Raw genomic sequence first — 27510 nt, forward strand, 5'->3', positions numbered from 1 at the left:
CGTTTCTTCCGGCAAAGTTTCGATTCTCGTATGACTTTATTTAGAGCTTATTTTGAAATTAGCGAACTTTTGTTCCTGCAGGCAAAATTGTCTCTCGACACCCTCAACACTGGCCTGCTTTTCTTTCTTTCTTTCTTTAACTTACTCGTATTCTTCGTGTATAGAGAAGAATCAGCTATAAAAAAGCTCTCAAGCTTGCGCGCCTGTCGGTGAGTTGCCTGCGATCGACTGATGTCGCAAACTCGCTTCGCGCAGTAGCGTCGTTTGCTCCTCATCCCGTGCCGACGCCTGCCCCCTCTACCGTTTTCACGTTGCCTTATTCCTCCGCTACTCTCTTTTTCTATCTCCCTCTCGCTGCGTCTCTCTCCCTCTGTTCTACGACGTCCAAACAGCCACGAAGATCGCTCCGAATTTTTCAGCTAGGGGAGAATCCACTCAGTCATGTGTGTGCGATCTTTCTGCTCATCTTATTCTTCTCTTCGTCGCTCGCTCGTTCTTCTGCTCGCGCGGAGACTCCCCCTCAGGTGCGATTTAACAGCGGGGGATTTTTGCTGCGCTTGCCAAAAAAAGTCAAACGTTTTCTGCTGAGCAGTCGGTGGACAACCTGCAATAAGAAAAAAGAAATCGATCGATATAAAGAAGAATCAAATTTATTAGTCCACTTGTACAAGTTTATTCAATTACTTTCTCCAAGTCTTTCTCAATTGGGTGGAAACTTTCACAATTATAATGATGAATTGACATTTCCGTGGTACTTATTGACGGTTTTCATCGCTTTTCATTACTGACGCAATCGTTTTGCAGTTCGTTATTCTCGAAAACCCGAGGTAGGAATATTCAGCAATGTGACATCCTTTCATTTCGATTCTTCGTAGCTATTTTTAACCTTTTATTCCAAACAACATGCTTGCAATAATTGAGCACTAAATTTAATTTTTTTTCCTTCACACTTTGTTGCAATACTTCTTGTAAATATTTTACCCTTAGAATTTTTTCCACCATCTTTTTCGAATGAAATTCGTGAGATTTGCACTGAAAAAAAAAAATCCAAAAAGTGATCATTTCATTTATTTTTGGCTCGTAAAAGTTTAAACTCTCCTCGAGTTTCGAGTCTGAACCGTGTCATTCGATTGCTACCAAAAATGACTCGAACGAGCCCAACGCTCGTTGCGTTAAACTCCAATGACTAAATTGACCGAAACCTGATTAGCTTACCGGAAACGTTGAAGTGAAGAAATTACGGAAGATCACAGTAACGATTCGCCGGGTGTGTTTAACCGGTGAAGATTACACGATGAACGTGATTGAGAATAAAAAAAGTCACGCTCCACAGAGAAGTATCCGTTGAGGCGTAATACGAGACCACAATTCCCATCGGCAGTGCACAAAGGCCGAGTGAAAAAAGGCGTTCTAATCGAGTTTGCAAAGTCGGCTGAAGATTGGGACAAAACGAGCAAATCGTCTAATAAATATGACATCAAAAATTTGACATTTATTTTGTTTTCTTTATTATATAATATATATATACTTAACACTGTACCATCGAAGAGAATTAATATTTTGAATAATTCATTGAGAAAAGTATAGCGGTGACACACTGTAACTTAAATGAGAGATGAAATGCTCTTATATTCGAAGTTTCGATCCATTTTTTTATTTCATAAGGGTAAAAGGGTGGGATGTTTTTCTTTATGAGAGAGGGGGGAGGTTAGCTTTACTTAAATTATTCATAATTCCTTTATCGAAAGTGGTAAATAAGAATAGACGATATATATAATGTGTGTGTGTTGTATATATATATATATACTTTTAAATGATTCGATACGAGATAATAAATGATAGAAGAATAACCAAGCAAAAGAACAGCCAAAAGTTTGAATAATCAAACGACCCCACGTGCTATTTCACGACTCTTTGCTGTTCTATAATTTCTTTTCTTTTTTTTTTTTACTTTTATTTGTGTTTTTTTTTCTTCTTTTATATACCAATTGAATAATCCTGTCTACTATTTTAAACAAAAATAAAATATATCATAAAATTTAATATTCGTTTGAGATATCTTCTTCGTTTGACCGATCGCATTAATTATTATTCTTATTTATTATTATTCATTTTTCTTTCTTTCTTTTTTTATCTCTCATTACTTCACTAGCTCTCTTTCTCTCTCTCTCTCTCTCTTTCGCTCTTTTAATTCGTCAGTATTTCGTTTCTTATTTTTTGTTTCACTTGAATCATCACCTCAAACGCTCGTCACGTATCAATAACTCTTAATCATTATTCTCGTTCGTACCAATAGTTTTTGTTTGTTTTTTTCTTTTTTACTATTACAGATACTTCACAGATATACAATGTCCTGGTTCATTGTCAAAAATCGTGTTCGGCGGCGCTTTTGCATGTCCATTTTCTTCACTTTTGTTTTTTCCTCTCATTCTGGCATTTTCACAAACTCGAGCCACACGAACGTGCTTTCTTTCATGGCTCTTTATGGATTTTTAGTGGGCTCTCGTAACGCCGCCAGCTTTTCTCCTCCAGCTTCTTGTCCCTTAGATATTTCTGCTTTTCTCGTTTTATACAGAAACCAGACACAGATTTTGAAAACGGAAAAATATGGTTTTTAAAAAAAAAGGACAAAATGAACGGTAATCTATCACTTTCGACGATGCACGTGTCTCACACGCTCACCTATGTACAATTTCCGGTGCTTCGAGCTACGAAATACCTCCAGTTTATTCCCCCCCCCCCCCCTCCCCTTCTTTCGTAGCACGTGAAAGGAACTCGGAAGAAAAAATTGGAGGCATTTCGACTCTAGCACGTACAGCGTTACACAGGGAATTCTAGGACCGTCAAATCGCCATCCCTGTCTCGACAAATCTACAAATTCACAGCTTCCTTCTGTCCGCGCCCGGATTCCTCGCTCCTCGAAACACGTTTTCACAATATCGTGTCCTTCCACACCAAGTTTCGTCAAGTTTTCGTCGCTAATCCGCAACGCGGAGGGCAACAAAACGCCCAGTCGATTACGAGGGATCACTCAATGACGTTTCACATCTAAAGACAACACAAATTATTTATTTACGGACATTCGTTGCAACGATACTCAAGAAGTTTCACTCGAAGGGTTTCTTTCAAATATTTTCTTTTTCCTCCTTCTCTCTCTTTCTCTCTCACTCTCGGCCACAGAGCCATTATTTTCGAATTTTGAGTTTTTTTTCTCTTTATTGTGTCAGGGGGGTGCTGCGCGTATCGCAAAAATACTATTTAAAAAACACACAAATCTTTTATTTCTGCGCGTTTTCGTAACTCTACAGGATCAGTTTTCGGGATCTGTTTATCGATGGTTTCAGGTACGACTGTTATTTCCAAAATGCCTGAGAATCATTGATTTTTAACCAGAAGAAAACAAAGTTTGTCACGGAAAAATGATCATTCGAAATCATAGTCAATATGATGAATCTTTCGACGTCAATTCACTTATTTTTCATCAATAAATTATCATCTCAACGAGATTGGACTCATTGTCTGTAAGAAATTTTACAAACGTGTGAAAAGTCGTTACGATGACTCGAAGAAGGAAATAAAAGTCGTACTTTCTCAGGTTCGAGTGAAGTGAGATAAAAAAATGTTTCATTTCTTTTCCCCATTAATCAGTGATAATGTGAAACGAAAAAAGCACGTTCAGTTATATTCATCTCTATATCCTAGGCACTTTGATTTTTTGTTCCACTATACATCGGCGATAGACAGCTCTTAGGGCCATTTTTCATACCGCAAGGAAAGATTGGATGTTTTCACTTATTGTTCGTAAATTTTGAAGGCTCGATGACTATCAAGTACGGAGACGGTACACTAATGCGGTGAAGGGGAAAAAGTGCTCTCGTTATAATTCGTGCAACTTGTAACGTCTATCCTGTGTGTGTGAAAGTTAAGATTTGTAGGTTTTTATACAAAAAATCGATTGAATTGGAAGAGACTAACGATTCAACGTTGGAAATGTAAATTGGTGTTGAAGTTTTTTTTCTCCATATTTTTTCACTCAATTATGGAAGACCGAATTGAGAGAACTCAAAACGATAAAGGTGGAAAAATTATTCCAATACGGACTAATTACAAAAATAACAATTTGCAATACGTGCGTGTTTATTGTTTTCGACAAAAATTTACGTTCCCCCTTACCAATTGTGTTATTTTCTCCTCTTTTATTCACATTCTGGCAGTTTAAGAAAATAAAGATTTCGGGTTTCAATCGAGATTTCGAGAGATATCGAGACAAGATTGTTAGCACCGTGTTTGCCCGAGTCGTGAGACACGATTCAATTCCCAAGATATTAAAACGGAGCTTTAAATTCTCGACTTCAAAGTGTCTCACGAAAATGATCGAGCTCATATATGAGCACAGAAACTTATTCTCTTCTCTCCCATTTATTCGTTTCTTTCTTTGTGTAGATTTCGTGTTTGGTAATTAAAATCAAACCAATAACGACTCCTCGATGTCGTATCCCAAAAGTTGAGTTCGACTACTCTTACAAAAATACCATTATTCCGAGCTACCTCCCCGGTTTATTATGCTTTTGAATTTTTCGCGTGCCCACTTTCATCGCAAATTTGATTTTTCACACGCGTATTTACAAAATTAGCTTTTTGCACTGCGATTTAAATTTTATTCGCCGTGGACATGAAGACAGAAAATGAAAATTCTTCTCACAGTTTCAAAAAGTTCGATTGGCAATCGCGCGTGAATAATCAACGAACTAACTCAATGTGTATTTTTGCGATATGTTTCGTAACGTCTGTAGAAAGCAATATAAATTCTTTGAAAAATTCACTCGTTTTTCGTTATTAATTCACCTTCGCTACATTTATTAGCCATTTTTTAATCGTGTTGTTTTGTTATTCATTTTTACACAAAGTCCCTAGCGAGCTTGGTCGCACGGAGGAATACAATTCATCGAATCGTTAACTCGCTTTCAACGTTGTTTAGGCGTGTGTGTACCAGCGGAAATAAAATTATAAGTTTAGCGCTGATCGAGGGCTCGGGAGGAATTTTTTTTTCAACTTTCGCTTTTCTCCTTATCTTTTTATTACTCCTTTTTGATGCTTCATTTGGTTGAAATTGGGATTGGTTTGGATTCACGTTAGGAAATAACTCACGAAAAATTGTCACCTGCCATTTCGGGCTTAACTCTTTTTTGAGGGGAGTTTGCCTGCGAGCGGGCGTCGTTTACTGGTCGCTTAACTTGAGGATTACTTTTCACTGCTGTCGTTGGATCTGGAAAAATGAAAATGATTCGTGAAAAATTGTTCAAAGTTACTCTGCGTCTGTACAAATTCAACAAGAACGAATATAAAAATAAAAAACTCGGGACAAAACACGCACCTTGTAACCACCTGACTTGAGTGGCTGGTCCATATCCTTTGTCGTTACGTGCTGCTATTCTAAAAATGATAGCGGGTTTAGTAGTGACGTCCATATGCGCAGCGCTGAGTGAACTATTGGGCACGGAGCAGGCATTAGTAGGACCGCAGTAAACCCTGATGAAGGCTAACTGAGTCGGGGTCGTTGCGACTGTCGTCGCTTCGCCGGTGCTGTTGGGAACAGCACTCGCGCTACGAACCGCGAGATAGACGGAGTACTCGAGAATTGGACCCAAATGACTTGGCGGTGGTTCCCAAGACAATTGGGCCCCTTCCGCAGACTTTGATATTTTTATTGCGCTCGGAGCGCCCGGGAATCCTGGCAGACACGTTTTGAATGCGGATACCTACGAAAACGAGTAAAAACAATTTCAAACGTCATCGATCATTTCAATTGAATTGATAGCGAATGAAAATTCATTATAAAATAAAGTGATCAACTCACCTCGCTCCATGCACTTTGACCACAACTATTTACAGCTGCAACCCTAAATTTGTAGGCTGTTCCAGATTCCAGAGGAATCTTTGTTCTGCCCTTGAATATATCTCCGGGAGCTTGAGACATGTCGAGTGGCTCGTCACCAGGAAGATAGTAATGTTGAACCGTACACGTCGTGCCTTTTATTACGCCGACGTCGTACCAATCTATATCTTTTTTCTCGTCGTCGGTCTAGATTGAAACACAAATTGAAAGTTCTTGTTAAATGATTTTTCATTAGCACGAGTTAAATGTTTTGTAGAGATTCAAATTACTGAATTAAAATGGAAATAAACAGTTGAGGAATTGAAATGAAGAAGACTTACGAGCTCGGTTTTGACTTTGACGGGTTGTTCGGCTGAGCCGAGGGCCGCGGTAGCAAGAGTAGTCAAAGCGGTTGAATCATCACCGGCTTCGGGGCGCGGTTCGTTTTCCTTTTCTTGCTTGAGCGGTTCCTTTTTGATTGGAAGATCATCTTTAGCTTCCCGTTGTATAGCTTTGTGCAACGCTTCCAATTCTTGATCAGCGTTAGAATTGCCATTTGTAACGGAGGACATGGATTCGTCGAGAGGTTTATCATCCTCCATGGGCTCGTCTCGGGGATCAGATTTAATCTGTCTCGGTGACAACAAAGTAGGGATTACAGTGGGGACTGTGGTTGGGGGCGCAACAGGAATCGAAGGAATTTTCGGTGCGTTGGTCGTTGGTGGAGCAATGATTGGTGTGATGGTTGCTTGTGGGACGATTGGTGGCGATGGTTCAGTGATCATTGGCTCGGGGGCTTCGAGTTTAATGGACTCGGGAGGGAGAGCCCCGGGTGAATTTTCTTTTTTAATATTGTCTTTTTCAGCCGGCATTTCCTCGTCGGCAGGTTCGAAAGTCTGATCCTCGAGGGCGTCGAGGAGAGCTTCGGCGTCGGATTTCTCGTGGAGAGGAGGCAGGTCCGCAGCGACGATCGTATTACTCTGGTTTTCTTCACCGTCGGATTTCTCCTCGGATTTCTCGTCCTTCGTCACTATTTCTGCCATCCTTTCGGCTATCGGATCAACGACCGGCTGAGTAGCTTCCGATTTGACGGAATTATCAGCCGACGGCGGATCGCTGATGATTTGCATGTCGCCTTCGCTCGGGGGCTCCGGTTCGCTGGTACTTTCCGTCGTGATTTCGCTCGATTGCGTTTCTGGTTGCGTGGCAGGCTCCGATTCCGCGGTTTCTTGACTCGAGGCCTCTTCGATCTTCGGTGCTTGGGTTTCTTCGCTTTCCGAAGGCTTTGGTGGCTCGGGCTCGTCGGTGGGGTCTGTCGAAGACTCTTGCGGCTCTTCCGTGCTCGCGACAGGCGCGGGATCTTGCTCCATCTCTTGGGAATCTTCGTTAAGAGATTCCAGAGCAGCCTCCGATTGCGTGGTCGTTTCGGGAGCCCCGGCGTCCTCGTCGTCGGAGGAAAGCAAATCACAAGGGCCGTCGACCTGGGGAATGACAAAGTTCCCTTCGCCGTCGACTTGCATCGGCTCTCCGGCCGTCAATTGTGAGACGAGGGCGGCGGTCACCGAGGCTTCGTTGCCGTTACAACTGTCGTCAGTTTTTTCGTCACCAGCTACGTCGTCAGCGACCATGAAAGACAAACCGCCCGAAGGCTCTTGGACGGGATCGATGAGGCCAGCTTCGGCAGCCAAAGCGGCGAGAGCAGCATCCGTCGTTGCTGGGCCATCGGAGGTCGAGGCTAACGAAGCTGAAGGCTGTTTTTGTGGAACGAACATCATTTTGGTCGTGTCGATCGAATCCGCGGAGGTCGTGACGATCGAACTGCTCGTTGGCATCAGAGTCACGGTTTTAGCTCCCAAGCCTCCGGACATTTGGAGGGTAACAGGTTTTCCGGCTGCTAGAGGGTCTTGTCCTTTCTGTATCTGAGGCATCGTGACGATTTGACTTTTTCCAGGATTGAAGATCGTCTGCTGTCCGCCTTTAGTCGCGATCGTAACCGTCTTCGGTACGCCGCCCTGACCCGGAACCGTGATTGTAATCGGTTTACCGGAAGTTCCACCCACCATAGCACCCGAGGAGACGACGATCATCTTCACACCTTGCTGATTCGTCACGTGATTGGCTGCCGATAGGGGAAGAACGTTAACCGGAGTCGTAAGATTTCCAGCTTGTCCGGCGCCGGCCTGTGACGTAGTGACAGCCTGAACGGCTCGTAAACCCGAGCCCGTAGTTACAACGATTATTTGATTCGTCCGACCGACAAGTCCCCCGTTGCCTCCGGGTTTCGTGATCATAATTGTTTGTTTTCCAGCTATACTTTGACCTTTGCTCATCGCCACGAGCCCTGAAGTTTTAACGGTGGTCAAAGTTTTAAGTCCGGCAACTGTGTTCGGATTAACGAGTCGTAAAATCGTCGGTCCTTGGTTGGGAGCTTTGCCTCCAGCGCCTTGAACATTTTTTCCAGGAATCAAGCTCATTTTAGGCACCGTAGCCATCATGCCTTGGGTCGTTTTAACCAAATGAACTATCTGCGGCTGTCCAGTTATATTTTGTCCGGGTTTCTGCAGAATTATTTGTTTACTCTGTTGCGGAGATGCGGTTCGTAGAACCGTTGCCCCAGGCGCAGCGAAACGAATCTGCTGGCCCGGCTGCACGCTCTTCATTCTTATGGTGTTCGTTCCGGCTTGTGAAATCATCGGTATGTTATTCATACTGATCTTCGGAGTGGCTGCAGCGGCCGCAGCAAGTGCAGCGATGCCGGACATCGCGGATGGTGATTGGCTGACGGTCGTCGCGGGGTTTACAACTGTCGGCTGCTCGATCGTAGTAGCAGCGATTGTCGACGCCGGTACTGGCGAAGCAACGATCGAGGCTGATGTTACCAGAGGCGAACGGATTCTTATGAGATTCCCTCGGGGTGTCATGGGGCTCGCGGGCTTAGCGACTACAGGCGACGAAATCGGCTTAGATACCGGCGGCATTTGGACCGGCGTTTGCACGCGAATCGGCGCAGCTTGAGGAACCGTAGGACGCACCGGTGTCACAACCGCTGGGATCATCGGAGTTGCCGCTGCCGTTGTCACCGGCGGTGAACATACCGGAATCGTCGGCGGCGTTGCCGGCGTCAACGCTGGCGTGGTCGTCGGCGGCGGGGCCGCTACCGGGAACGCACTCGTTGCCGGTGGCATGTCGTATTTTTGTATTTGCAGAATATAGTACTGAGCCGAGGGCGTCGCAGTCCAGCTGACCTCCAACGAATGCGTCGACGCTCGCACCAGCTGCACCCTCGACGGCGCCGGAGGCTTACTCACCTCTAGATACCACAAATCTTTGCAACATACCTGAAAAATTTAACATTAAGAAACTTTAGTTTTCGATTCCGAGAAAACAATCGATCGATCACCTCCGTCGATCTTCCTTCGGCGTGAAACAAACTGACCCTAACCTGGTTGTTCCATGCTTTGCGATAACCATCTCGACCCGACCACACGTACAATCTACTGTGCACTCCTACCGCGCAGTGACCCGCACGTGCTCGCGGTACGTTCTCTTCCAGAGAATCTACCGTCAACTGTTCCCAAGTCAGTGTTTCTGTAAATAAATATTCATGGAGCATTTTTTGTCATTCATTCGATCACTCATTCAATGACATTCTCAATTTTTCATTATTCCAATTCTGTGTGACGTAATTCCATGACTGAGCTCGAACTTCAATTAACGATGGAGAATACGGACGTTAATGTGTTTCTTTGTCAAAAATGACTCTCCAATCTTTGAAGGAGACCAGAACCCGTTAACTCTTAAGCTCCGTCCGCTCAATCATGGGACGACACAAAGATAAAGTACAACAGCAAAAGTGTATTAACTCAATTTTTACGAATAATAAGATATTCGACTAACTTGAAATATTTTCCAACGTATTGAAACTTACCTAAATTCAAGCATGCCAGAGTGCTCGTACATTTCCACTCTTTCTCGTGGGTCGCGACCTTGACATCATCGACGACGAGAGGGACCCATCCTCCAAAGACATACATACGATGACCGATGAGAGTGGCGGTATGGAGCGAGCGTGGCAAAGGTGTAGGGCCATGAACAATCGGTTTGTTCCATGTCATGGAATCGACATCGAGAAACCAGAGATCCCCGAGACGACTGCCGCTCATACCGCCGTAAATAACAAGGCATGATTTTCCAGTGACACGATCGGTGTAGGCGACTCCGGTGTGGGATTCTCGCGGCGGAGGCGCGTGACCGTGCGTTTGTGGCACTTCCCAAGCGGTTGCACCATTTGGCAATAATTCCAGGGTGTACAAATCATTTAAGTACCTCGGTATATTGTTCTTAGGATCTTCGCTGTCATTGGCGAGTCCACCAAACAGGAAAACTTTGTTTCCGATCAGCGTGAAACTGTGACCGAGTCTCGGACAAGGAGGCTGCTCGTGCTTGGGATGCTTCGGCTTCAATCTCTTCCATTCCCAACGACTCGCTTGGAGCTCGTATAACTCATTCGAGTACTTTCCATACTCAACCATACCCCCGAACACCAGGATCCTCGTACCATCCACCACAAAGCCATAGGCTGCGCAGCCGGGCGGTATGTCGCCCTTTGTTAACGGGACAAACCATTGGTTCGTCGCTGGAACAGTCGTTATTTGCTCAATAAAAAATTCGTGGAGGATCTCCTTAAAGAATCGTGTATTTAACGGATGAGGTTGAAGCTTCACTCGTTTTCAAAGTTTTACTTTTGTAGAATGCGCGAGTTGAATTTTCAATAATAAAAAAATCGTTAATGAAAAAGTTTCGAAGGATTCAATGATATATTAATCTTGAGATTCCAAACAAACCGTTAATTTTGAGAACTCATTCGTATTGAAAAAATAATTTCAGGAAATATTGATATTGAGAGATAACGAATGTTTGTTCCGTACTACGAGTAAAAATATTGCATCAGGATTCTAAATTTCCGCTTGAAATAATAACGCATGCGCGATCAACTGCACCGTGAAGTTGGCGACATTGTGAGAAAAAAGAAGAGTAGAAGATGGCGCTATATTGAGGGGGAGAGAGAGAGAGTAGAAGCGCGAACGTGGAATGACGGGAAAAGCGGCGCGCGGGTGCGCGTTGAAGGCGGTGGTAGGGGGCAAACGTGCAACAATGGCCGCTCCCGCGCGTATAAACAGGGAAAAATGTCAAGACACAAGGAGATTGGATGCCAATTTTTTCAGATGTTAAAACGAGAGAAGGGTCGCATAAAATTCAAACTGGACTTTTTATTTTTAGAGAAGAGAACGATGTGTAGCGGAGAATTGGGTTGAAAAATAGAGAAAATAGGAAGAGATCCGGCCGGTGACCGTCATGTCAACGCGTGCGGCCATATTGGATCGCGGGAACAACCGTGTATGTAGAGAGGGAGAGAGAGAGAGAGAGACGTTGATATGGGCCGCGAAAAAGGACGCACAACGAAAGTTTGGTGGAAGAGTAAAAAAAGAAGAAAAATATTTACCTGTATTATAAACATGTAGCTCATCAACTATACCCTCGTTGCCACCGCCAAAAACGACCATGAGATCTTTAATGGCGACTGCCCTGTGTCCATGACGGGGTCTTGGCTGGGGCCCGGTTGGATTTGTGATCCGTTTCCACTTTAACATGGGTGCCGCCATGATGACCGTCGATCACATCATTTTTTTACCATCTACACGCGCACACTTACACGCACGCACGTACACGCCACTTCGCGTATTTACCCTGCGAGCAAGATTCAACTTTCTGAAAATGTAACTACACCGATAAACGCGCTTCTGGCGTAGTGATTTCTTTTTTCTCCTTTTTTATCTCAGCGTCCTCAACTTCGGCGTCCTTTTCTACTTATAAAACGCGATTATTCACGAACCATTAACGCATTCAATAATTGCACGTTAAAACCAACAATACTTGTCACTTTCGAAAACTAACTTCAACTGTGTCAACTTGTATATAACGTTTTTTCTCACACCCGCAAAACTCTAACCTTCTTAACAAATTCCGAGTGGTCTTTTATGATTGGGAAATCGCCCGAAAACTTTGCGGGCTTGAGGAGAACGAAGGGAAAAGGCGGAATTAGAGACTTCGTTGAATTTCTCTATCACGTCGGTGTATTTCGAAGAAATTAAAAAAAGAAAACCCGGCGGGTTTTTCTCTCTGTTGAAGCACAACCCCGCGCACGGCAGCAGCAGCAGGCAGCAGTCCAAACGTCGGCAACCGACACACACTCACACATGCGCGCACAGCCAAGTAAATTCACAGTCCGTGACGTACACACTGAAGCGAGTCGCTTTACGCCGTATCTCTCTTCTTCGGCTGTCCTCGTCGTGTTATTTACACGCCCGATTTTTACGGCACTGAGGGGGCCCCACGGTTTTTTCTTTTTTCCTCTTTCCTTTTTTTTCAGGGCGCTTCTTCACGGCCGTTTTTCAAAGAGCGCCAATAGTACGGACAAAAATACAATTTTTCACGTTGCACAACCATTCGCCCCACTCCCTCGCACGGTTATTATTATTATTACCGAACCGGCTGTTTCTCTATTATTTTTGTTTCGTGGTTACATTTCCCTCATGAAAAAAAAGCTTGCCGAATTCCGGCCAAAACACGATTCCGCCAAATTTCACGGAACACACGCACGCGCCTCCGCGACAAATTAAAATTCTTCTTTATTCCAATATATGGAAAGTCGCGTCAAAAATGAAAAAAAAGAGAAAAAAAATATATTGATACGTCGATGCTCTTTTTTGCGCGGGGCTTGATTTCTTTTATTTGTTCTTTCCTCAAATGACGCTCAACAAACTTTTCACCGATATACTTCACCTTTCGCGTTTGACGATAATGCAGATTTATTTCTTCTACTAATGCAATGAATGTCTCTTTTGCTATCAGCAGTTTGACGGCACGCACAAGCGGCCTCCACTAATCCCATCCACCATTGCACACACAACTTTTCACGACGGTAACAAACACACAGTGATGCCAACCGTCTTTTGTTTTCGTTTTTTTTTCAGGAATTTTTTTGCAGCCAAGCAAGCAGAGCAAGCTTTGCTTCGACTTCAATTCTCCGAGTATGTTTTGTTCAACGAAACACACTGAACAAATAATTTTTGACCCAAATTTATGCTCATCATTCTCGTATAATATTCACACTTTTTTTATCCAATGTCAGCAATTGTCGAGCTGCATCCTTGAAAATATCACGACTTTGACATCGAAACAAAAAAACAGAACAATTGAACGTCGTCTTTTGTGCCTCAAATGTTATAAAATAATGAAAATAATTTTTCCTCGTAAACCATATGGAAAAACGAAGATAACCTAAAAATATCGCAAATGTAGTAAGTATCGCGAAAATTTTTTTCAACAAAATATAAAACGGAACTGCTTTCAATCACAGAATTTTCGAAACAAATAAAAGCAATGGCCTAAACGCTTTGCAGTGGACAAAAATTCAATCTAGGGAGTTTCGCGTCGAAGCCGGCACTTTTTTCGCCAATTGCCATCCTGAGCTCAGCTCACTTCACACAAAAGCAAATGACTCCGCGCGAAGCGTTGAATTTCAAGCATTAAATAAGATAAAAATGATTCTGGGAAAAATGATTCGTCGTTAAAAAGCGCCGCTCTTGGCGACAACACTGAAAATTCCATTTTTTGGGATGGATCAAAAAATAAACTAATTGAAAACCAAAAGAAATCAGAATGTCGTTTTTCGAAGCGGGCTCCACCGTCCAAGACTAATGACTCTCTCATTTACAGATTCGTTTACGAAAGCACTTTTATTTCTCGATTTTTTGATATTTCAGCATAGTTTCTATAAAAATTAAAACGACGATCGTATATCCCAAAAAAGGCTCTTATTATTCAGCCAAAAATGCACTTTTTTACAAACTTTATTATGCTGGACGCATTCTAAGTGTGGTGTTTAAAATCTTGTGATATTTTTAGCCAACAACGATACTTGACAGCTCATTGACTGAACAATAATAGTCGCATTTCTTATCGCATTAATAATCATTTATAACTATTAATAATATTGTATATTATTGTGAAATTTATCGGAATTGTAACGAACTTATCCTAAGTCCAATGCACTCTTTGCCAACCTGGGAAACTTCGCACACTTTGCATACTGTATCTTTATACTGAGGATGATAACTCGCGCCGCACAAAGGACACTTGACTTCCGGCTTTCCACGATAAATAGGCGTGTACGTCGTTGCGCACAGCGAGAAAGGATTGTGCTCGTCGTACGCCAGTTGATGCTCGTCTACCGGATTCTTATCGCAGGCCTGAAAACAAGGTGTTATCTCATGAAAAAAAACGCTCGGCATATCACCTCGGAAACCACAAAAAATTCATGGAACATGAAAATAAATACTAAAAATTTGTATGCCATGAAAATCTCTCCAGATTTGTGTCAGATTGAGCCAAAAATCGAAAATCAATTAAAAAATACCGAAATTGCAGTTTATTTATGGAATAAAAATCCTGGTTCAAAGAGGTGCTTAAAAAATTGAAATTTTCACGTAATTGTGAAAAATGGATGGAAATTCGAAAATCGATGGTTCGAAATTAACTCGCTGCCCGAATTTCTAGTATGTAAACGAATAACGTACTTGTAAGATTTTGCGGACTTGTTGTGCGATTTCGGCTCGAGGTCCAAGTTCCAAGAGTTTCCGAGCAAACGAAGCGGTAGTTTTGTAATTCTTGAGTTTGAAGAACATATTAACAGCAGTCCGTAGAGTCAATATTTGATGAACGGGTTGTAGGTTGCAATGTGTGAAGTAGGCGGCCATTTCGCAAACGCGTTTTTGTTCAGCGAGAGTTCCTTTGGGAGAGTTCTTTCTCTCAGTTTCCATTTTCAGACCGAGGATATATTCCCTGCAGATTTCGATGAGTTGCTGAGCTTCGGCGATGTCTTGTCTGGTGTCGACGACGAGGAGAGGAACGCTGAGAAGTATCGCCTGGAGCTTTTCGATCGCTTCGAGGAACTTTCCTCCTGTGGTCAGTTGGTAACAGACTTGCAGTCTTTGGACGAGTTCGACGAGATGCAGACCCACGGCGGGGAGCCCGGTTTTAGGAGTCGCATCCTTCCAATTCCTCTGAGGATAAGCATAGAGGGATGGAATACTCGGAAGGGAAGCGTAGCTCGTGCGAGCTCGTGAGAAAGTGTTCAGGAAATGAGTTTGATAAACTTCGAACTCGGTGACGCCGACTTGATCGTTTAGCAAACGGAACGCGGACTCGAAGGATCCGGCGAGAATGTGGTCGACCGCGAGCTGGGAATTGTTGACCCAGTGCTGGGACGTTGGAACGCCCTTCGTCGGCGCCGAGTAATAACCGTCCTCGGCAGTTGGGACCGAAGTCTCGAGCTCGGGCGGGAGGTCCACGTCCTCGACTTCCCAACCGGCACCGTCTTCGCCTTCGGCGCCTGGCTCCCCACTCTCGACTCCATCCTCGTCGTCGATTCCCAACTCGTCGTCCGCACCCCAACCTTCCACTGCCGTCGAATCTTCCTCGATAGCCAAAGCTGCTGCTACTTGACTCTTTCCGCGCGACATCATCGCTCCCTCGAAGAATCCCTTCGATACTGTCAGTAGTGGCCAATTGTTCTCGGCCTGCTGGACCGGAACCGGGGGCCGCAAATATAGCGCTCCCTCCTCCAAATTTCCCAATTCTTCCTTCATCGTTTCGATCTGTGCGTCGTCCTCCTCGGTCGCGATTCCATGGATCTTTTCGGTTACGTACGCCAGGGAATTTTGTCCGGAGTTCTGAAAAATTTGGACATTTTTTTGGTTTTATTGACATTGGAAATTAGTCAGAAAATGTAATGCGGAGCTTCAAAAGTTTAATTGAAATATTTGACGATAAAAAAGTCGGAAATAATTACCCTGAGGATTTTGGCACGTTCGTAAATATCCCCGAGAAGCAAACTTCCTTGATATTGTCCAGAAACGTCTTTTCTAATCTCAGCGATTTTCGTCATTTTTTTCAATTTATCAAGATTTCCAGTAATGAGGTACAAGAACGCGAGTTTCTCGAAATTCTTCGTTCTCTGATAGCACATTTCGACAACTTGATGATTTCCCTGGAGGAGGGCAGCTTGCGCAAGATTTTCCCAGCAGGCTTTGTGATCGAGAGTTTTTGCGGCTTCGAGAGCGACTTCGATGTTTCCGCATTCGAGAGCGAGGCCGAATCTGGTTTTCTCATCTTTGACGAAGTGCAACGCGACTTCGGGGTAACCTTTTTGTTGCAGGTACGCGATGATCGACTGTCCAACCAAATTCGCGGTGCGAACCATGTGCAAAACTTCTTCGTACTTCCGGTTTATGAGAGCGAGTTTGAATTTGTATTCAGTGGGATCGATTTTCAGCATCCTCGACCTGGGCTCGCGATCCAAGCAATAAACGTGGTTGCCCTTGACCCTCGTAACGTAAATAGGGAGGTCGAGGGTCCTGATGATTCCATGATCTCCGGTTGTGATAGCGTATTTAATGTGATTACTCGTCGTGTAAATGAAAACTCCCGAATCGTCCCAGGCCCCGGATTTGACCCTCGTATTTTCGCAAATCGTGCACAACGACTCGAGCTTACGATTGCAAATGTTGACGACGTGTTTTCCCAGAAGCGCAACGTGCGACATGTCGCTGGACCAAACGACGTAGCGACATTTCGAGATTTTGACTTCAGCTAGGGTTCGCTTTTGCTGGACGTCGAAAAGTATAACTTGATCGTTGTCACGCAAGAGAAGCATTCCTGTTCCTGCGTAGAAGATCTCATCGCAGTTCGGGATTTGCACCTTTTTCGTGACCTCGTTCTTCAGATTTTTTATCACCAGCTGTGGAAACAAAAACAAAATGATTCGTTGCTCGAAAATGTTTTACAGAAAATCGTAATAAAGTGGAGTACGAATCTTACGCAGTAAGCTCGGTCCAAAACAGCGAAACGATTCCTAGCGACCCAAATAGCAGTGACGCCCGATCCCCTCTTAGTTTCGGGATCGGTGTTGGTGTCGCCTTCGCGTGGGATCATGTAAAGGTCGTAAGTGCTATTTTCGATGTTAGCAGCAGATCTGGTGCAGATGAGAACAGCATTTTCGGCTTGATTGTACGACATGCTGTAGGCAGGAGTTTTCCCACCGCCGCGAATCTGCATAACGGAGGTATCCGTCGACGTGGTGATGTCCAATTTCCTCAAAGATCTGTCTTTGACGTAATACAAAAGGTTTCCATGAACAGCATAAGCGGGACGTTCCCTTTCCAGTTTGAAGATGATCATTCCGGAATCATGGCCAGCTGCGAAGAGGTTCAGCGTCGGATGGGCGGCGAGGACCCAAAATCTCTCGTGTTCTCTCCTGAAAGTATTGAGACACGTGCGTTTCGCCATGTCCCAGACGCGAATACTTTTGTCCTCCGAGTTAGAGAGAATGAGATCTTGTCTCGGGTGGAAAAGAACGCAGGAAACATTGTTGTAGTGTCCTCGACAGGTGTCGACCTCCCAGGCCTTGAGGTCGTTCATCCTCCACATTTTAATTTGACGATCGTCTGCACCAGAAACGATCAAAGGCATGCTGGGATTGAAACAGGCCCAATTGACTCCACGATCGTGGCCTTCGAGAACGTGCCTCACAACAGCGTCGGCCTGTCCAAAAAGATCCGTTGCTCCAGGATTTTTGAGATGGTCTTCCAAGCCTCCGGGCCCAGGGGCAACGTTTTTCTTTCTCAAACCAGAAATGTCCCAGACTCGAACTGTTTGATCGAGCGATGCTGATACGATCATGTCTTCTGACGGATGGAACTGTGCGCACATGACGTAGTGATTGTGACCCGTTAAAACACAAATGCAAGTTCGACTCTGCCAGTTCCAAATTCTTATAGTTTGGTCGTCCGATGCACTCAGTATCCAGGGATACTCGTGATGGAACATCGTCGTTCTTATGTAATCCAAATGACCGAGAAGCGTGAAAATGCATCTTCTCTGCTTGTAATTCCATACTTTTATCTTGTAATCATCCCCACCGGAGACGAACAACGGCTGCTGGTTGTGGAAACATATTCCCCGTACTGGTCCATCGTGCTCGTCAAACTTGTCCAGCAGCGTGCACATCCGATAGTCCCAGAGTTGGATGACTCCATTGTGTAAACTGCAACAGAAATTGCTCAATCATTTTCATGTTCAAATTCGTGGAATACGAGAAGAATAATCTCTTCTAATTTTTTTAAATCGCTGTCATTTTTTTTTTCGAATATTTTTATATTTCATGATTTTTCAATGGTTCGTACCTGATTCAATAATTTTCACAGCATTTACAAGTTTGTCGGTTGAATTATGCAAAAATGTGAGGAACAATTTATGTGACGTTCTACTGGAGCCGAGGAAAAAACCAGTGCATAAATTAGGGAAATTTGAATTGAACATAGCGTCTGTATTCCAGCCGTTGAAAAGTGGTCAAATTATCAAAAAAACTCGTTGATGCTTGGATAGCGATTACGTTATGTAAATTTTATTGCCCATGTCATTACGTGGAATCTGTGAGAATAAGAAAAAAGGACTGCCTGAAGACGAGTGAATGTCTTTGTGTTCGGTGTCAGAGTTTCCGGGAGTGCGGTAAAAAAATTAATTTCGCACGTTTGTCATTAAGAGGAGTATTGACCCCATGTGAAAATAGATTACCGTTATTGGTTAGGAACCAGTTATTTCGATGGCCCACGCCCGTGAGATAACTCTTCGAACGAAATAACGGTTCGAACGAGATTTCGTTGTGTAAACAGGAATAGCCTGAGGCTATTCATCGAGAAAACATTCGGGTCAGTTAGCGTTTTTGAACAAAATTGGTGGGGCTCGAGGCGTTTAGGATGTTCGAACGGGTGTATATAGATGAGGATAAACGATGAGCAGGCAGTTGTAGATAGTTCTTCATTTGGGTTATACAGTGCACTAAACAAACACCATGAAGTCGAGAATCACGTCATTGATTGTGAGTATACCGAAAAGACGAATGTCGAATTCGAAATAAACAAACTTTTCGTCGTCAAATTTTCTGATTTTCAAATTGGTATTCCCAGATTATAGTAGTGACGAGTGGATGCTGGGCAACAATTCCCATCCCGTACCTCCAATTTGGAATCCGAACACCTCAGCAATACTTTTATCCAGCTCCCCAGAGACAGTTTTCCCCACAACCATTTTACCCCAATTATGAAATGTTCCGTTATCCTCAAATGTATTCCCCGCCGCAGTTCTACCCTCAGCCTCAACCCTTAGTTCCGTCTCAGCCTTACACACCTGCCCAACCCTATCCATACACCTTCTACAACACTCCTCAACCTCTTTCCAGGGATGTTGCCCTTCCTCTCCCCGATCATCACGAACCAACGTTACAGTATTACCGCCGACAACTTTCTGTTCAACCTCTGATCGCTTATGACAAGAGACCTACTTTCCTACAAAGGCCTGTATTCCAAGATATTCCTGCTGATTGTGACAAAATGAAAAATCTGGTAACGGAATCGGGAAGTAAGGTTACCAAGACGCAGGCGATGTCTCAAGAAGTGAGGAGAACATCGGAGGACTCGGAAGCCAACATGGTCAATGTTAAAACTATCATCTCAGAACTTCCTTTGAAACTTCCAAGCTTCGATCAGAGAATCACACCGGAGGAACCTGTCATTCTGTTGGAAACTCCAGCTGAGGAGGCTGCAACACAATCACTAAACTCTGAAAAACAATCAACGACAGAAAAATCTGATATTCCTACAGAAACTATTTCTGATGACGCTGTTTTACAACTCAGAATTTTAGAAGTCGAACCAACGTCTATGGAATCTACAAATTCGGAGACTGAGAATCCTCGAGTCGATGTTCCTACAAAGTTCAGTGAGTCAAAAAAATCTATGCAAACTGTTAAAGAAAATTCCATTTCGGAAATGGGAAAAGCGGCAAGTGCTAGTACAAAAACTGCTTCAACGGAAAAAACAATGTCACAAGAAGCTCAAGATGTCGCCATTGAACCAACCCTCAATAAGGAATCTGATGCAATGCCTGTGACTGGAGGAACTGCAAATGAATAGCAACTACCGTGGCAAATGTATAACTTTGGGAAACAGCTGAGAATTAAGTGAATGAATATTGTGATATATTTGTAAAAATGAGAAAGATTTTTATCCGATGCATGTACTCTTATGTAAAATGAACAATTAATTTTTTACGAAAAAAATCTCTTTTATAATAAAGAACACTGAATGTCATTTTTATTGAGTCACTTTTTTTCGGAATATCTATGCACAACAGCATTAGAAATTCACTCAGATGTCATATTTTGTAGAAGTCAGGCTGTCCAGTGTTTTTTAAAAAATATGATATCTCGATTGTTTTGTCAAGAATGGAAAAAAATACGTTGAAATAAGAAAAATCTTGAAAAAGGTGGAGTTTTTCTCGAAAAATCAAAATATGGCACGTGATGAAGTAGAATCTGTGTTAATTTTGCAGATGTCAAACCGACAGCAGGTTAATCATTTTTTTTAAACATAGCGATTGATTGTTGGGGGTTACATACCTGGCAAGTACCCATGGACGTTTCGGATGGAAGGAGAGTCCCTTGACCCTCGCTGATTTGGTCTCGAACTTTGTCAACATATTTCTCTCGTATTTTCAACCGAAAAAAACCGTAAAGATTAAACATTTATCACCGCCCAGGCGGTTTTTCTAATTGTCGTTATTTCACACAGCCGAGATCGAGACACGTCACTTGGATATCGTGGACTTACACCTTTGCCAACTGTACTGAACTCGAAAATACACCATTTTTTATTTGCCGGTCGTCACACCGACCTGCATGAACTTGGCCAATAAGTTTCGAATTTCTGGCTTTTTTGTTGCGCGCGCGTTGAGTTGATCGATTGCATCGAATTTGAAGGAACGGAGCGCAGAACAAGAGGGGCGAAATACTTCTTGATCATGCATCAGTAAATAATTCCACTATGTATTGCCACGGATTTGTTGGATTTTTAATCAACAATGGATAAAATTAATCTTTTTTTTCAACAATACGATTCCTGATTTTTTTATTTCTAAATGATTTTGAATAACCATCGTGACTCAATCGCCTTTTTCAACTTGAATAAATATGAAATTTCGAATTTTCATGGTATTTTATTTTCGAATACCAAAATTATTGGTTACCAACAGTTAATAATTAATTATCGAACTTTTTAATCGTCGAACGCGATTGTTATGCATAGTTTCGAGTTGAATAGACTTTAAAATGCTCTAGAATAATGTGAATATTTATTGGTTATGAATTCAGTAGCTTTCGGAATTTGAATAAAAAAGTTGAAAAATTCTACGCGGTGATTTGTGATAGGTGAATTTCCAACCGCACGTCCACTTACGATTGGCTAAGACGGCAAGGTGGTGGATATTGCGTCTGTCAACACACCTTCAATAATTTGTCTGCTGTGAAAACTGCAATCTTTTGGCAGATTTTTACCGCTAAAATATTTATTGATTAGCAAACTTTTACTAATTTTTCAGCAGAACTGAAATTCTTTCGAGTACATACTTGAAAAAATAACTATAGTTTAAGTAACGATTTGCCAGAAGCGCTTAAGAATATGTTAAAGCCTGCCAGTATCTTTTTTCTCCATGCAACTTCACTTTTTATCTTCTGCTCTTTCGGTTTTGCCGAAAGTAAAAAATACTCGCCACCGTCGAAACTGAAATCAGAAAAACTGCCACCCTGTGCAGCATGCAAAGTTTTTACAGGGAGTCTCAAAAAGGTAAGCCAATCAAAATTGAACTCTGTACAAGTTGAAAATATTCTCACAAATTTTATTCTGATTTTAGTTTAATTGCAATTTTATTTGCAATTCCTTATTCTATATTTAGCCTTGACTGAGTTTTTAAATTATCGTTATTCCAACTGACAGTGGCAATTTGTCAAAAAAATGTATCATTAAGACAGTGCTTCCTATCATTGATCAAAAGTTGAGTTTGTCGAGTTCCTGCAGAATCACCAATATATAGAATTTTTTTTGGTTAAATTTATTTTGTTCTGCTCAATAATGAAATTTTCTGTCCACCAGGAAATCCAGAGAACGGAGAGAGGAAAGTTCGAGGGAGGCGACACCGCATGGGAAGAGGACAAGCTGAAGAGCTACTCGAAGAGCGAAGTCCGACTGACAGAAATTCAAGAGAATCTTTGCAAAGGCGTGGATAGAGGCGAAGATCAATGCTACACATTGGCAGAAGAACTGGAGCAGAATATAGAAGATTGGTGGTTCAACCATCAAAGTGAACACCCCGACATTTTCACTTACCTTTGTATAGAAGTGACGCAGCGTTGTTGTCCAAAAGATCATTTTGGTTCGGCATGCACACCTTGCGAGGGTTATCCTGACAATGTTTGCAGCAATAATGGAAAGTGCAAAGGTGCAGGAACGAGGAAAGGAAACGGCCAGTGTGCCTGTGATCGAGGATACACAGGCACGAATTGTGGAGAGTGCGCTGCCGGCCATTACGAATCTTACAGAGACGAGAACAAATTATTGTGTTCAACTTGTCACACAGCCTGTGTAGGAATCTGCAAAGGAGCAGGTCCTGCCGATTGCCTAGAGAGTTGCAAAGATGGCTGGCAGATGATGGGTGAAAGAGGATGCGAAGACATCAACGAATGCCTAGAAAGCGACAAATACTGTCCAGGAAATCAGTTCTGCATTAATAAAGAAGGAAACCATTCGTGTCTGCGATGTGACAGGGCTTGCAATGGCTGCACCGGGGATGGCCCGGACATGTGTATCAAATGTGCTGACGAATATGAGCTCAAGGACAATATCTGTATAAGTAAGTTATCAAAGAAACGAAATTGCTTGAAAATTCTTGTCATGAAATAACATCATGAAAAATATTGCGATGTAATTCAGTATTCATTTTCCCCAAAAAGCAATAACGAAATTCAAATAATCAAAGGATTGCTTTTGCCGTCAAGATATTAAATTTCATATTTTTGATAATATTCCTACAAAAATTAATACCAGAATTTTTAATACCATTGGCTACGATAACAGCAATCTCCACCACCATTCAATTCCAAGAATGAAAATAGTTGAGCGTGAATCGTAGAAAACGAACGAATTCGCGTGAATATTTCTCAACGGTTTTTTATCCTGTTTATTAAAAGTCCAAGATATGAAAGAAATTTACGTTCAATACCAAAGAGATGTTTCTATCTAGAGGTTTGAAATATTCGAACGAAATAAAATTCCGCGATATTGTGTGGTAGGAAAATATTTTATGAGTATTTTTCTTTTGTTTTTTTCAGATCCAGACATTCTCGGTCGTAAAAATACAGAAAATTGGGCTCGTTACCTCACGTACTTCGGTCTCCTCGTGGCGACAGGAATTTTAATATGCCAACGAAATATTTACGCTGCGAGTGTGATAGGAGTGATGGTCGGTGTTTACATATCCGCTTCCGAATACATGATAGCAAACACGAACGTCCAGAGTGCCACACCGAATATGGACATTTTAGGGCCTGCCGAATGAATAGAAAATAAAAAAAAAAAAACAATCGATTTAATTAAGGAAAAAATGGTTTTATGTGCGTGACAACAGTCGAGTATTTACAATTATCGAGTGAACGGAATCTCTCGGTTTGATCTTTTGCATTTTTGTATAAATTTCGATTACCAAAAAAAGAGTTAAAAACGAGAGATTCGAAGTACGTTTTCTCCACAAATTTCCAATGTAAAATATGTAAATTGGTTAGGACGCAGAGACGCCACAATGAAGAGGTATTTTTGGTTATGTCTCGGGGACTGAATGTTTAATTATAATTATTATTAAACCTGTACTTGAATTTTCCATCAAGAAAAATCTGTGTTCATTTTTTAAGTACAAAAAATGGTGAGTTTGTCATTAAATTCAGGAAAAATGTCATTTTTGTAAATTTTCCTCGATCGATCGAACCGCCAATCGTTTTCCACTGGGATTGAATTCTCGTCGAAACTTCCAAATAGTGAAATAACGAATGGAATATTTCATTTAGTTCCTCAATAGAAATGTATTTTCTAGTCCACGTATTTGAGTTAATCAGGATTAAAATGGATGAAGATCGGATGCCAGAGAAATGTGTTTTTGATTTCACGATGAAGTTCCACAGCCCCAACTCGTGCTGGTTTTGTGTGATTTTTTTCGAGGTATGGAAAAAAATGGCGGGCGGAGGCGACATGAAAGAGGCGAAGTTTGAAAGGGATTGGAAATAATCCGGGCACTGTAATACGAAAAAGGTGGATATGATACTCAATACACAATGTTTCAAAAGACACAATAAAAAGGAGAAGAGAAAGCGAGAGGGAAGCGAAAATAGCGACGGAAACCGGAGAAACGTAACGATAATTTTTAACCCCAAGGTTTTTCGACGCTGCCAAATACAATGAGATTTTTCTCCTTCCCCCTTTCGCCCCCCTCGCTTTTTTATTCTCCCTCAACATCCGCGCGCTCGTTTCTCCGCATTAACCGGGTTCGAGCGTGTGCATGCGCGATTTTAGGGGTAAAAATGGGTAGAACACTTTTGTCACGGCTGGAGAGAAAGAGCCGAGCAGCGTGGAGGGGGAGGGGGGGGGGAGAAGACGAGGAAAGAAAATCCTTCGGCACATATTTCCTCGATAGGGTGAGCTGATACAGTGAATGGGATTTTTGGATTTTTTAGGGGCCAAGGACCGGTGCAGCGGGTTACCCTCTCTCCTCTTTTTTTCTTTTTTTAACTTTTCTCTTCGCGTCGAAATCACGTTGCGTAAGTGCAACCCCAGCGCTCTCGGGCTCAGCCGGTTGCTTCTTACTCCCCTTTCCCCATCTTTACACTTACATGCCTACTAGCATTTTTCTCTATTGAACGTACGAATTTCAAGATCCCCTTTCCTGAAAACCGGGTTAAGGCACAAATCGAGTACGTTACGACATAATACGTTGTGGTAGTCGAAATGGTTGAGCTCACGAAACAATGGACTGAAAAACGTTCGACCAATCAAATCTCGTTTCGAATAAAATATGCTCGGATTCGTTAGATTCACTTTTTGCCCGAATAACGGACGACGTTGGTTAACGCAACGGAAAAATTTGGTCGAATTCATGATATTCTCGTCCGATCTCGTTGGATTTGGTTCGATGTTTTTGTTTCACTGCGAAAATATACGGAAATGAAAATGTTCGAACGAGATTTGTTTTGTGGACGGAAAATTGTGAATCTGATTATTTCAAAGGATCGAGTTCTTTCATCAGAACGAAAACAAATGTTGGTACGAGAAAATCGACCAAGCTGCCGGAGACGAATCACCGAGTTCAAGCACACACACACGGGTAATTCCGGATCAAAAATATTTCGTTGCATGTGACTCTGAATATATTTCAAAGCATCGATATTCAGTTCGTGACCGAAATTTCGATTTTTAATCACGTTTGGCAAACTTTATAAAAACCGAAATTTACGGAGTTTGCGAAAGCGTGACAAAACATAAACCTTCTGCATTGATTTTTGTGCGCTTTCGCCCTCGCATCGTCGAGTCGAGCGTGTTTTTTTTATAGACAAAAATTTTAAATCCAGCCGACTTATTCCGAACATAACCTCGAATGCACTTGCGAGACTCTCACGCGTATTTGACGAACTGCTCAAGCACTTAGATTTTTTATCCCACGGCATTTTACAAGAATAAATACACCACCGTAATTTACCTCCCAAATACGGGGATTTCAGCGATCGAAAACCCCCGGGAATTGTTGACGATCGCCGAGAGCCGAAGCGACTAAAAAAAGCAGACACAGAACGACGTCAAGTAAAAAAATACTGGCGCGTCGAGAGGACCCGCAATTTTTCCTCATTTTGCAAGAAACTTTCGAACCTTTCCCCGCGATCAAATTTAGCCTTGCGTTCCTAGAGTATTCCCGACCAACAATTCCTCAAAATAAAGAGCTGCAAGCTCCCGAAATTCCCCATGAGGAGAAAACCTGAATATTTTCGCTAAAACGACTCCTCCATTTTTTGAATTTCCACCGAAGCACGTCGTAACGGCCGAACGCCACGGACCCGCAAACTTCCATCGTTCCGCCGACCAAATTTCCTCCCCTGCAATTTTCCCCGTCGATCTTTCCCGCCGTGTCCTCCCCATGAACACAAAAGTAAAAAAACCGCCGAATTTCTCGCAAACCCCGAGATCGACCGTGGTCCCATCAAGCTCAGAACAAGCTCCGCCCGCTTACAACAAACCAAAGAAGAATCCCGAATCGACAATTCCGAATCCCTTCGACACCGACGATCACTCGTTTCCGCGTCAAAAAACATGCCCTTTTCCTTCCACCCCGCGCCCCCTCGTTGCTCGCAACTCCAAAATACTGCTTCCCCCACACAAAATTTCTCGGCGACTCCCATAACTCGCAACTCCGGCTTCCAGAAACACGCGAATCTTTCTCCCTGCAGGCAAATCCAATTTTCCGATATCCGCTCCAACGTACGGGCAAAGTACGGGGCTCGGAATCCACCTTGGGACCCCGCTCCATTCCTCCGACAGATGGCGCGCCGCTCCAAACTTTCTCGTCGACGACACAGCGCCCGGGGAGCATATAAACTCGAACCACGAAACTCCGGGCATGCAATACTCAGTGTAATACATCCATATTATAAAAATTTTTGAAGAGAAGCCGGAAGCTTGACAAAGCTTCTCATAAATAAATAAAAACATAATTTCAGATCCATCTCAATTCAATTCGCGCAGACGTTTGCTCCTCTTGCGAGCATCCAGAAAAAATTCAAGAGCTGCTTTTTCCCGACGCCGAGAATCGGGCCGCGTGCGCCTCCGCGTAGCGGGGTAAGAGCGAGAGTTTCCCTCGCTCCCAAAGCGCGAGCCTCTCTCGAGAGAGTCGTGGTAGAGTTTCCCCGAGAGCCCCGAGTCCAGAATCCCGAGTGCATATGAAAGTTTCCAAGTGCACTGGGTTTCCCGAGAGACGTTTGGAAAAAGCGGTCGGAAGATCGTGGCCCGCGGGGTCTCGGTGCGCGTGAATTTGGGCGGCGGGCGCGAGGCCGCGAGGCCCGTCGGACGGGGCGGCGCGGCGCGCGGGCGGAGCGGGCTCCCGTCGCCGGGAGCGAGTCCGCTCCCGGAGGGGCGAGGGCGCCGGGCTCGGGTTTTGGCGCGGCGTCCCGGCGGCCGCGAGCCGCGCCGGCGCGCTCGCGGGCGCGACGCTCTCCGGAAGGGGCCCCGGGCGGCGCGCCCCGGCGGAGCGGCGCCCGCGCCGGGCCGGCGCCCCCGGAGCCGGGGCCGCGCTCCCCGGCCCCCCGGGAACGCGCGCCCCCGGACTCGGGACCCCGGACCTCGGCCGCGGGGCGCAACGCGCGCGGGCCTCGGCCCGGCGACGGGGTCGAGCGCACGCGGGACGCGGAACCCGCGACGAGCGACGGGACGATACGGGCGCGGGGAGAGCGACGCCCGGAGGCGGAGAAACCCCCGGCCGGGGTGGTTCCTCCGCGCGCCGGTAGAGCGAGCACGCACTCATGGGCTCTCGTACACGGTTCGGGCGACGGGAGTGTACTTGAGCGGGACGCGGACGACGCTCGGCATGCAATA

The 27510-nt window shown here is 43.7% G+C and overlaps 4 protein-coding genes and 1 long non-coding RNA gene across 8 annotated transcripts in view; 2 read left to right on the top strand and 3 right to left on the bottom strand.

Annotated features, from left to right (window-relative positions):
• The window catches only part of CRMP (Collapsin Response Mediator Protein), a 30465-nt gene extending 30008 nt beyond the window's left edge, over window positions 1–457 (bottom strand). For both annotated transcript variants that reach the window (XM_043427543.1, XM_043427542.1), the window contains exon 1: window positions 146–457. The gene's annotated coding sequence lies outside the window, so the exon portion shown is untranslated. The remainder of the gene's footprint in view (window positions 1–145) is intronic.
• LOC122415422 (uncharacterized) lies at window positions 439–1695 on the top strand. Its single transcript, XR_006261920.1, has 2 exons — window positions 439–827; window positions 1211–1695. It is a non-coding gene; the product is annotated as an uncharacterized lncRNA (long non-coding RNA).
• Hcf (Host cell factor) lies at window positions 1485–12958 on the bottom strand. Of its 3 annotated transcripts, none has more exons than XM_043427532.1 (8): window positions 11379–12958; window positions 9804–10511; window positions 9318–9463; window positions 6217–9213; window positions 5858–6082; window positions 5375–5759; window positions 5166–5266; window positions 1485–3048 (listed from the first exon to the last, which is right to left on the bottom strand). In XM_043427532.1, the coding sequence occupies exons 1-8, from the start codon at window positions 11536–11538 to the stop codon at window positions 3043–3045; spliced, it is 4728 nt and encodes a 1575-aa protein (XP_043283467.1). In that variant the 5' UTR covers window positions 11539–12958; the 3' UTR covers window positions 1485–3042. The 3 variants fall into 3 exon arrangements, with proteins under 3 accessions (XP_043283467.1, XP_043283466.1, XP_043283465.1); XM_043427531.1 differs by having other exon boundaries at window positions 5162–5266; window positions 11379–12957; XM_043427530.1 differs by having other exon boundaries at window positions 5149–5266; window positions 11379–12957.
• Window positions 12959–13655: 697 nt separating this feature from the next.
• On the bottom strand, window positions 13656–20686 carry alphaCOP (coatomer subunit alpha). The gene is made up of 5 exons (XM_043427533.1): window positions 20454–20686; window positions 16817–18041; window positions 15789–16736; window positions 14515–15669; window positions 13656–14187 (listed from the first exon to the last, which is right to left on the bottom strand). The coding sequence occupies exons 1-5, from the start codon at window positions 20531–20533 to the stop codon at window positions 13951–13953; spliced, it is 3645 nt and encodes a 1214-aa protein (XP_043283468.1). The 5' UTR covers window positions 20534–20686; the 3' UTR covers window positions 13656–13950.
• Window positions 20687–21132: 446 nt separating this feature from the next.
• Creld (Cysteine rich with EGF like domains) lies at window positions 21133–24027 on the top strand. The gene is made up of 3 exons (XM_043426580.1): window positions 21133–21675; window positions 21982–22738; window positions 23217–24027. Exons 1-3 carry the CDS (start codon window positions 21511–21513, stop codon window positions 23441–23443), a joined length of 1149 nt encoding a protein of 382 aa, XP_043282515.1. The 5' UTR covers window positions 21133–21510; the 3' UTR covers window positions 23444–24027.
• The last annotated feature ends 3483 nt before the right edge of the window (window positions 24028–27510 follow it).

Source organism: Venturia canescens, chromosome 8 (assembly GCF_019457755.1).
Source record: "Venturia canescens isolate UGA chromosome 8, ASM1945775v1, whole genome shotgun sequence".
NCBI lineage: Eukaryota > Metazoa > Arthropoda > Insecta > Hymenoptera > Ichneumonidae > Venturia > Venturia canescens.

Bases quoted from the DNA above. Each gene is read 5' to 3' on its own strand.
- Hcf (XM_043427530.1), bottom strand. From the start codon at position 11,538: ATGGCGGCACCCATGTTAAAGTGGAAACGGATCACAAATCCAACCGGG. The intron at 6,083-6,216 runs GTAAGTCTTCTT...GTTTCAATCTAG, and splicing joins TCAAAGTCAAAACCGAGCTC to ACCGACGACGAGAAAAAAGA. The intron at 5,760-5,857 runs GTGAGTTGATCA...TCGTTTTCGTAG, and splicing joins GTCAAAGTGCATGGAGCGAG to GTATCCGCATTCAAAACGTG.
- alphaCOP (XM_043427533.1), bottom strand. From the start codon at position 20,533: ATGTTGACAAAGTTCGAGACCAAATCAGCGAGGGTCAAGGGACTCTCC. The intron at 18,042-20,453 runs GTATGTAACCCC...TTTCTGTTGCAG, and splicing joins CGTCCATGGGTACTTGCCAG to TTTACACAATGGAGTCATCC. The intron at 16,737-16,816 runs GTAAGATTCGTA...TTGTTTCCACAG, and splicing joins TTTTGGACCGAGCTTACTGC to CTGGTGATAAAAAATCTGAA.
- Creld (XM_043426580.1), top strand. From the start codon at position 21,511: ATGTTAAAGCCTGCCAGTATCTTTTTTCTCCATGCAACTTCACTTTTT. The intron at 21,676-21,981 runs GTAAGCCAATCA...TCTGTCCACCAG, and splicing joins TTACAGGGAGTCTCAAAAAG to GAAATCCAGAGAACGGAGAG. The intron at 22,739-23,216 runs GTAAGTTATCAA...TGTTTTTTTCAG, and splicing joins CAAGGACAATATCTGTATAA to ATCCAGACATTCTCGGTCGT.